This window comes from Ananas comosus, linkage group 5 (genome assembly GCF_001540865.1).
Source record: "Ananas comosus cultivar F153 linkage group 5, ASM154086v1, whole genome shotgun sequence".
NCBI lineage: Eukaryota > Viridiplantae > Streptophyta > Magnoliopsida > Poales > Bromeliaceae > Ananas > Ananas comosus.
Window position 1 is genome coordinate 12046808 of NC_033625.1, and position 10841 is coordinate 12057648.

The 10841-nt window shown below is 40.0% G+C and overlaps 1 protein-coding gene across 1 annotated transcript; it reads left to right on the forward strand.

The window, feature by feature from the left end:
• On the forward strand, positions 7378–8594 carry LOC109710707 (atherin-like). Its single transcript, XM_020233444.1, has 2 exons — positions 7378–7384; positions 7996–8594. The coding sequence occupies exons 1-2, from the start codon at positions 7378–7380 to the stop codon at positions 8592–8594; spliced, it is 606 nt and encodes a 201-aa protein (XP_020089033.1).

A 10841-nucleotide genomic window follows, 5' to 3' on the forward strand; every position in this document is an offset into this window, starting at 1 on the left:
TTAGATTGGGTGTTTTGATATATGCGACCGGTTGATGCATACGTACAGTCTTGCTTTATAGTCGTCTTGCTACTATAGTGTTTATCCAGGTTTGCTTTCTATTCCAGTTACAGTAGCGGTAGCCGTTATGCAGTTTAGTTCCTTCGCACCCTTGTCTTGCTATTATAGTCGGATATCTCTGCATGTACGCTTGTCGTTCTATTTACAGTAGCGGTAGTTGTTCTTGCATATCTATATCTCTTTCGTTGTGATCGTTGCTACTGTATTCCACTTACGTATATACTATTGTTTATTTTCCTAATCCGGTGAGTACTCGTCGCCCTCGTCAGCTTGCGGTACCCACTGGGAGGGGAGACATGTTTACATGTTCTCACCTCCCCCACTATTTTTCAGGTATTGCAGGCGTTGAATTTTGGGACGAGACGTGAGGTACGTTCAGGTATTGCAGGCGATGAGTTTTGGGACGAGACGTGAGGTACGTTCGTAGCGGTCGATAGAGCTTCCGACCCAGATTATCGGTTTAGTTTTATCCCTACTATTCTGTTGTTATAGCTTAGTCAGTTTATATGGTTCAGTTAGATGATCATACTTGATGTTTGAATGTAATAAAAAGGATTTCTGGATTTGGTAAAAATAAAAAGTTTCCTACCCCTGCGTGGTAGAATTATATAAAAGATAAGTTCGCGTTATGGAACAGTTTTCAAAAAGATTTTCGTGACTTTTTTTAAACATCGAATGTAAAACTACGGTGTGAATGGTGAATGTATGATGTTAATAGGCTATCTATATATTCATTTAGTTGCTGGTTGTTATACTGTTTGTAATTGTCTTGTGCGATCGCGTGCAAATACAGGGGAGACTTCTGTCCGTAGTGAACAATGAGATTCCTCTGTATTTTGCTGGTAACCTGGCATAACTCTGGGTCAGTTTTCAAAAAAAAATTTTTAAACGCTTTTCCGCTGTGTTTCAAACTAAAAGGGGACCCCGGGGCGTGACAATGCTACAGTTGACCTATTGGTGTACTTCGCCACTCTTGGTGGCGTACCCACTGGGAACTATTGTTTAATAGTTCTCACGCCCTTTTTGTTGTTGTTTTTACAGAGCCTTCCACAGCGGGTAAGGCTAGGGTCCCTGGCGAGGGGTCAGCGACTAGCTAGAGCTTCCTCAATGTTAGATAGCTGGAACCACTTCAACTTTTCTAGTTTTGTGCTATAAATTATAGTTGTTCTTACCTGTTGTAATAGGATGTTGTGTTGTATAAGTTTCCTATATTTGTAAGTTATGCTCTGATTACCTAGTTAGAATCGATTGCTTGTTTATTCTCTTTGTAGACGCCTGGTGTACATTGTGGTAGTTGATGTACACGGCGGGTCTGTGCACATTACTGTGAGCTTCCGCTGAAGTCCAGGGCGTGACATTTACGTATTAATTTGCACTAATTTAGAAAATTAATTGATTAACCAAATTTATGCATTAATTAGGCATTAATTTAGGCATATACTTTTAATGTTTTAGTGTTTCTAAAATTATGCATTAATTTAAATTATAAGAATTTTAGAAAAGTTTTATTTCTAAATACGATGAATTTCAAATTTAAATATTAAATATTTAAAATTTAAAAGTGAAATTTAAATTAGAGGAATTTTATATTACTATTTTAAAAAATTGTAATTATAAATATTTTAATTCAACATATTTAATATGTTTAAGAAACTTTTAAATTTCTATTGTTTAGACATTGATTTTGTATCACTTATTTAAAAAATTTTGAATGTAGGTTAAAATAATGCCACACACATTTTCCATCAGAATATTGTTTTCTGATCCATTAGCCATCGTAAATTTCAACAAGTTATTACTATCAAAACTAATAAAAAATTAATATCCTATTATATGATAAAATTTGAAAATTCTCAGATCGAACTAGAAAAAAATTAACTAACAAATTAAATCACAAAATAATCTAAATTTCATTCTTATATTATTAAAAAAGGATTTAGAAAGCAATATGTATGGAAAGAAATTTTAATGCATAGTTTCTTAAAATTAAACTCATTTGCAATATTAAACAAATAAACAAAGAGAAAAAAAACAAAGAGAAAATAAAAATTTTAAAAATATAGTAGATATAAAATGACTAAATTGCCCATGTATTAAAAGACAAAAATACTCTTTTTTGAGGTACCTGATAACCGGTACCTCTCCCAAAGTGACCTGCTATTGCAGGTGACAATTTAAAAAAAATTAAATCTGAACCGTTGAATACGCGTGAATGAACGGTAACAAAAAAAAAGTATAGAAGCATTACTCTAATAATTATTATCTAATTATAAATAATTAATTATAAATAAATAATTATTTTATTATTTTATTATTTAAGCAATAGATAATGATTTAAATATATTAACTAGATTAATTAATAATTTACTATCATTAAAATTAAATTTAGACTTTAATTAACCTTGTTCTCATCCAGGAACAAGCTTGTTCCAAGAAAAAGGTGGAACAGCAGTTCCAGCCTTATACCTGCTAGTTCTAGAAATACGGGAACTACTATTCTCGGGTACAAAACGCTGCGTTTGAGAACAAAGGGGGGAACAAGAGCTTATTCTCCCCCTTGTTCCCGAACCAAACGCTACCTTAAAGTTTTTAGTTCCTTGCTTTTCATTAGCTTCAAAATTTTGCTGAATTGACATTGATTATGTATTACTATGTTGCTCCATAGTATCCTGTTGTGGCTACATGATTAAACTAGTCAACTAACTAAAATATAAATAAAATTACAATATATATAAATCATATATATAACAAAATACACTGAATATTAAAATAAAATACAAATCGAATTTTAATCAAACATGAAAATCAAAGTACATATTGATTTCTAAAAAAAATCATCATATCAAATTTCAAAACAAGATACATTACACAGCAAATTTCATTGCACACCACATACTAAAATACACAGTAAGTATTAAAACCATAAAATAAAAGTACAAACTATATTCCATCCAAAATACAACATCACCATAAATATTAAAGTGTATAGCAACTTACATATCCAAAAACATAATAATATATAACTTGAAGCTACCTTTTCTAATATATATGTATATAACTTTACCCAAGGTTTATATCAGAGCTGTCTATACAAAAGTTGAAAAGTTCAACAATACATATCAAATAGAACCATAATCTCTTTTCCACATTTGATTGGCAAGTTGATCCCTTAAGGCCGCCCACTCCCAATTTTCTTCTCTTTGTTCTCATGTCGATCTAGCACATGGATTTGAGTGAGTTTACAGTTTCCTTTCTACAGCTCTCACAATTCGATCCCTAGGTGATACACCTATTATGAAATTATGCAAGATACAACACACAAGAACTAGAGCAACCTGCGTTGGCTATCTAAAATGCGGATAACATGTTAAAATTCTAAATCGCTGTTTCAGGATTCCAAACGCACGTTCTATGGTTGTTCTTAGTGAGGAGTGTCGTAGGTTGAATAGTTCCTTTGAGTTAGTTGGAGGATTATCTTCGCTAAAATCTTTCAAGTGATATCGAGTACTACGGTAAGGAGAAATGAAACCTTTTTTTGTGAAATATCCTACATCAACAAGAAAGTATTTCCCTATATTTCACAACAACCACTACTTAGTTAATGAACTTAATAAAAGGATAATTAGGATTAGAATTAATTCAATTATTAGTGACCTACCTTCTGGAACTATAAGTCCATTTGGTCTCTCCAACGCATTGCGTAGAACAGTACAATTATTAGCTGATCCTTCCCAACCAGCCAATATATAGGAAAATATTAAATCAAATCTAACAATGCCCATAATATTTTGAGTAGGTCCTTGGTACCGTCCACGAAATCGACCAACAATGCTACTAGGTACTCTAGCTGGCACATGCATGTGTACCATCTATTGCCCCTATACAATCCCGCAACGTAAGATCATGCATCTCGATTTACCATTATCAATTTAAATAAAAAATTTATTAATCACTCTTAATTATAATAAAAATACCTTAAAATATGTCCAAAATCTGAAATTATTTTTTATTTTGTCTGGTATTGTCGCGTCAGGTGGAAGACATAAGCTCGTCTTTGAGAGATGCAATAGCATTCAATGCCTTTTTAAAATATCTGCTAACGGTCTCACCCGAACGACTAAAATTATGCCCAATTACTCTATTTTTCTGATTATGCCCAATTGTGTGTAAGAACATCATTAATTGTTCCTCGACTGAAACATGGATAGAATCACATAGTAGGTGCCTTCCTCTGATCATTTTGCTCAAGTGATAAAAGGATTTTCTATCCATTCTAATCATAGCAATAGAAATTCTATCACTGTGACGGATTCTATTTAGATAAGTTTGTCTATCCAAATCATTATATGTGGATAATGTTTTAGGAATTAATGCTTGAATTTTTTTGTACAACTTTCGCTATTGCTACACAAATAAACAAAAAGGCAACTTTTATAAAATCTTCAGATTGATGGAGGGCATCCTCCATGTGCAAATCCATCTACAAAAAGAATAATATTATATTGGTAGTAGATAAATTTTGAAGTTATATATATATATATAGCTGATCATGCAAATAAAGTTCACCAAAATTGAGATAAGTTTGAGATAGTTTTAAAAGACAAGCAGGTTACCAAAGATGCAAGCAAATTTAAAACAGTTTCAAACGATAACTAGATGAAAATTTTAAACCACAAAGTCATATAGATAGAATCGCAAACAATATAAAGTATAAGTTGCACTATTGATAATCGCAAAATTTAAAAGAAATAGAATTAGGGAAAATAAACTTAACAGAGTAAGTGCCAAAGCATATTATAAATATTTAAAAAATTAACATAAAAATGTACAAAACTTATCTCTACTATCATCCGTTTGATCTAGCTATCAAATTTTAAAAAATTTTGGTTTTTCTACCTAGCCTAGTAATTTATTTGATTTGAACCAAGTAATAATTTTCAACTTCTAAATTTAAATACGTCATTTGTCTTTACCGGCTAAATTAGCATGATAAATGTAAACAATCAACTTTTAAATTTTATACTGGAAGAACCATCAAATGACGTAAATCAAACAAATTGAAAGGTTAGGTTGTAAAATTAAATTTTTAAAGAGTTGAATAGTCAAATCAAAATGGTCTATAATTCAACTAAATTCTATGCATTTTTAACTAAAAAAAAGAAATTATGAAATGTTATCTTGTAATAGCCATTGATAGTAATTAATTAAGACGCATTGCGAATATACATTCTAATCAAAGTGTTATATAGGAATAACAAGAAGATACTGCTAGTTGGGAGTAAAAAAAAGGAATATATAAAAATGCACAGTATATATTCAAATTATCTATGTGGAATTCATAGAAAAAATGAAATAAAAATGTATAATAGAAAATGAAATACTGAGAAAGAGGCATATTTTGATTGTACAAACTCATCAATAGTTCTAAAGTTTATTATATTCTATAAATAGGATTTCTATTTATTTCTACTAATTGCACAAAAATCCTCTAATAAAAGAAAGAGAATGGCAGCTAAAGTCTCTATTTTAAAAACCTTGACCTAAGCAAAATCAAGTATAGAGACTTGGATTTAAATATTTTGATCATTCTTGCTCTTGGGTCAAAATGGAATTAATGTAAATTTAAATTCATAAATACTACCTATAATTCAAATAGGAAAAAAAATATTTATGGGCAAAGAGAGAAAGGGATAGATCTTTAAAGCTATTGGAGTCAGAGAAAGGATGAGGAAAAAAAAAAAAATTATCTCGTTCTTGATTTGAAGAGGAGGAAACTGTAGGTGTGTTTTTGAGGGTTTGAGAGAGAGGTGAGTAGTGTGAGAGACAAGTATTTTGCAAGGTGGTGATTTTAGCGTAGGAAAGGGAAAAGATATTTTCTTTTCCCGTGCGTAGCTCGCTCCGCTTTTCGTTTTCCGCCTCCGCCAGGCGAAAAACGAAAGACCACATTTTCCCTAAAATATGTAAACGTAGTTTTCCTTGAAAAAAATTACGCCCAACCAAATAGTCGGAAAACCATTTTTCAATTGAAAAACTATTTTCGGCCTATTTTTATATGGAACCAAACAGGGCCTTACTGTAAATGTTGAACGCAGCAGAAGAATACGTTCGTACCTTTTGCAGAAGCGACTCGCAATAAAATGCGATGAGTCCGGATCGTGGAGATTGATTCACGTGTCCTTAGATCGTACACGAAGATCTTCTAACGCTCCAACACTCGCGGTAGATCGAACTACGAATAAGCACAATCTCTAATCCACCGTTCAAGACCTTCTAGAATAATAGGTTAATGGAGAATGTGGTTTCTCTCTCTAGTAAAATGACTCACAAATTACTCACGAATTTACGAGTATTTTTCTCTATTTTTTCCTTCTTTGTCTCTATGAGAGAATAAACCATATATTTATGAGAGATCCCAAACCCTAATAGATAAGTAAAAGATTAGGCTGAATCGGTTTATAATTATTATCCTAATATGGATCGAATATATCTCTAATTAGCTTTCCAATTTAAAAGCGAGATTAATCCTAGTCTAATTAGACAACATAATAACCGTCGGATCGAGCCCGATCATGGGCGCACCCGATTTGGTTTAACCGAATGCCAACATCTCCTACTCGCACATGACGGGATCTATGTCATCGTAACCACTTCCTCAATATTACACCACTATTTATTCCATTCACACAGAAAAATGAACAGTGCGACCGCCGAATCAACCTATATTTTGATAGCTCTATACTAGAAACCGCATACGGCCAGCATAAAGACATTAACCCTCAAAAGAAAATATTAGACTCGTGATACTCTAAACTATTGGATTACATAGGTTCAACATCTCTAATCCCTCAAAGAGTCATTGCTAACCTCTATTGTGCACATTATCGTACTATACTCATGATTGTCTCGCTATACTGAAACGACACAACCTATCGACAATGAATCAAAGTGTATCAATATAATTCAACTAATCTTCCTTGAACCTTCATGCCACTAAGTTGATAACTGATTGCTTTCCCAGCAACGCTTTGTAAGGATTGAGATTTTGACAGTGCAACTTAACTCTCTGTTGATGATGTTTATGTGTGTAATTTAATTACATAAGCACTCGTCAAGTTTCAGGAGAATCTGAGCTAGAACGGAGAAGTTACGCGATCTCCAAGTTTTCACTTAAGTGAATAGTAACTCGATTTTTCCGGAGAAGCCACGACGTGAAGTTGGCTTCAGGCTTGTACCGAACTCCGTTCATAGCGGTCCAATAGCTCGTTTCGATCGGTTCGGCTATTCTGGAACCAGTGGCACTGACGGATTTGAGTTCTGATGCACGGTTGTCGAGAAAACGGGGTTTGATCGGTTTACATATAGAAATATATGTGGTTTTGTAGTTGAATCCGATGAGGGTGGGTTTCGTCGTGAATCGGAACCCAAATCGGATGAAACGAAATACTAGATTCGATACACCAGTCGTGTTGAGCGTGCTGACGCGACCCGTTCGGAAATCCGACGGACGGATTTTCGGGAATCGCCAATTGTTCGCTAGGGGGTTGAAATTGGCAAAACGGAAAGATTGAGGAAAACCTAATATTTTATGTACCGTTTTGCGTGATTTCTGACGTTGAGGTGCATACGCGCAAGTTGCACGGGCTGGCAAGGACTGGATTGAAATTAATCAGCTTTGAGGGACCTTTTTGCAAAATACATACATAATTATATGATGCAACTAGGGTTTCATGGTGAAACCCTAGCTCCTGGGCTTCTCCTCAGCCGAACTGAACCCTAGCCGACCTAAGCTCGACCCAGCCCTTGCCGTGCTCGCACCTCCGCCGTCGGCGAGCAACCCCGGCCGCCGGAAAAAGGCTAGCAATTGCTTTCCTCCATCTTCCTCTCCACCGTGCTGTTTATTTCCTGGCCATGGATCACCCTGAGGTCGTCCACTAGAGTCGTGCCCCCTCCCCTTGCCAGGGCCCAACCTCCGGCAGCTCCCCCGCCGGTCCGCGCCGCCGCCGCGCGCCGCCGTCGCAGCCTGGGCGACCCGCGGCCAGCAGGAGCCAGCTCTGGCCGAGGCAACCTTGCATTTTCCTCCCCGCGCCGCCACCGCCCGGGACCACGTCGGGGACCTTCCTCGAGACCCTCCGGCACCTCCGCGTCCGGCCGGAGTGGTCGCCGCCGCCGCTGCGCGGCTAGGGCGTCGCCGCGGCTACCCTCTGGCAGAACTGAGTTCGGGCGGCCGAGCTTGGGTCGTGGGCCATCACTGCCGTCGCTGCCGCATCCCTTCTCCTCCTCCGACCTCAGGTGACTTCTCGCCGCCGCACCGAGGTGCCCCGATCGCCGCCGAGGCCGGCGCGGAAACCCGAGCCCGAGCGCGGCTCATGCGGGCTTGTGTTGCACCGCCGCCGCCACCGCCGCCTCTCGCCGCCGGGCGGCGCGAGCACTGGCCCTCCCTGGCCTACCGCACTCGCCCTCTGCCGGCGCGGTCGCCGCCGAAGCCTCCGCCGGCCGAGCTTGGGGCCGAGCTCCCCTTCACCTCGTACGGCTAGGGCATCATCGCCCGTCGTTGCCGCCGCCTCCTGTCGCCGCCCAGCACACGCCCCGACCCCTCCCTGTCGTCAGCACCTTCCTTACGCCGGCGCGCCTGCTTCCCGGCCGCCGCCGGCCGTACCGTAGCTCCCCAGTGGCCGGTAAGCATATTTTCAGCCTTTCTGCGCGTGGTTTCCTGTTCCGGCCACTGTTTTGGTGACCCGAGGCCACTCCGAGTCTCCCGAAAGTGAGCACGATGATCCTTGTTCAGTGCCGATCATCGTGGCCACCTCCGTTGGGGTCAACGATGCCCTGGTTTGCGAGTTTGATGCAATGTAAGCGCTGTGCGCGCTGTTTCGCTGAGGTTCGCGTCGTGTGTGCACTTGCCACAAGGGTTGGCAGTGCTCCGAAAGGTGAGCACGGCCTCCAGCACGTCAAAACCTGTCAGCGGGTACCTTGGCTCGGCAGTTTGACCTCTGGTTTGCGTAGTTGGACCGTAAAAGCGCCGAAATCGCATGAAATAATGCGATTTCAGGTATTCGGGAGGGCTTTTACGTATTTTGGGTTGTTGCGGCTGCTGTTGGCAGCATGGGTGAGCAGTGGGTGACCTCTGGACTGATTGTCCAAGGCCCCAGACCCTTGCGAAGATCGAAAATGCATTTCCGGTGCGTCTTTCGGCGAAATCTGCCGACGGAATGCGGGTTCGGTTCGGAATTAATCCGACGATGCTTCGTGATGGATTGTTTAGTCGCTGAGCCTTGTTGGCTGGTCACCTGCGTCATTTCGAGGGTTCGGAAATAACGGGTGAGCGACGGTGGATTCCGGTGTCGAAATTGACACTTCCGGGAACCCGAATCCGAACAATTATTCGGCGATAGTTGTTGGGTTATGTATCCTTGTGGTTGCTGCCAAATCCCATGATTAATGGTGTTTAGTGGCAGCGGGCGACTCGTAACACGAGTCGGTGCGTTCCGGGTTAGTTCGTGGGTCCCGGCGGAGTCCCGGTGCGGTTTACGGGATTTCCGACGTATTACGGCGATCGGTTTTGGGAAACCGATATTCGTGGGTTTAGTTGTGGGATTTTGTACTCCGTATTTACTATTTGTGGGTTAGACTCTAATCCGGTGGACCTTCCTTAGGTCCGGTTGACGTTCTTTTGCAGTCAGGAGACAGGCGCAGCATTTGTACAGGTGGGTACTTCGATCCGACGTCGGTACAGTGGTGCACGCTTGGTGATGGTTTCTTACCCTTACTCTTATGTTGTTACTATCGCATAGTATATTGAGCCTTGCACCCTTGTTTATTCGTTATACACTACTCGTTGTTTGCATGCTTAGTATCCTGAGTAGGAGTAGAGTAGTTCTATCTATATGCGTATCTGTTGACCTAGTTGGTCTGTTGTTGCATTCAGTATCTGTTGACTTAGTTGGTCGGTTGTTGCATTCCGTATCTGTTGATCTAGTTGGTTGGTTGTTGCATTCCATATCTGTTGACTTGGTTGGTCGGTTCTTGTACTTCGTTTCAGTGACCTGATTGGTCGGTTCTCGTACTTCGTTCGGTGACCTGATTGGTCGGTTCTCGCACTTTGTTTCGGTGACCTGATTGGTCGGTTCTCGTACTTCACATTTGTAACCTGGTTAGTCGGTTTCGGCTTAGCACTGTGACCTTATCGATCGATTCATTGACTCCGTCGTTTGATGACCTATGAGGTCGGTGTACCCTGAGGGGTAGGATTGTCGGCTGGTGCTGACGGAAGCTCTGGACTATATCGATACACTCTTGTGACCTATCGGTCGGTTCTTGCGTTCGTACATTTAGTTGACATCGAGCAGAATTTACATACTATCTTTATTTACTCTGCCTGATTGTTCTATGTGTAGTATCCTGTATAGGGGTAGAGTAGATGGCATTCATGTTTACTATACTTGTGACCTGGTTGGTCGGTTCTCCTGTTTGCATCTGTGATCTGTTTGGTCGTTCGTTACTTTCCGTACATTGACCTATCTCGGTCGGTTCACGTTATTGCTTGATGACCTACACGGTCGGTATGCCCAGAGGGGCAGTGATTGTCGGCTGGTCGCCGACGGTTGGCTATTGATCATATCCGCATTGATCGCCACAGCTCGAGTGCATTTCACGTACACCAGCGGGTTGATCCCCCGCAGGAGGGTGTTCTTTTCCGGAAAAGTGGTCGTACATCCGACCCGTGAGCCCAGCGGTGTTCTCTTTGTGCTAGGGTTACATGCCAGGTGCAAGCAGGTAGTGGC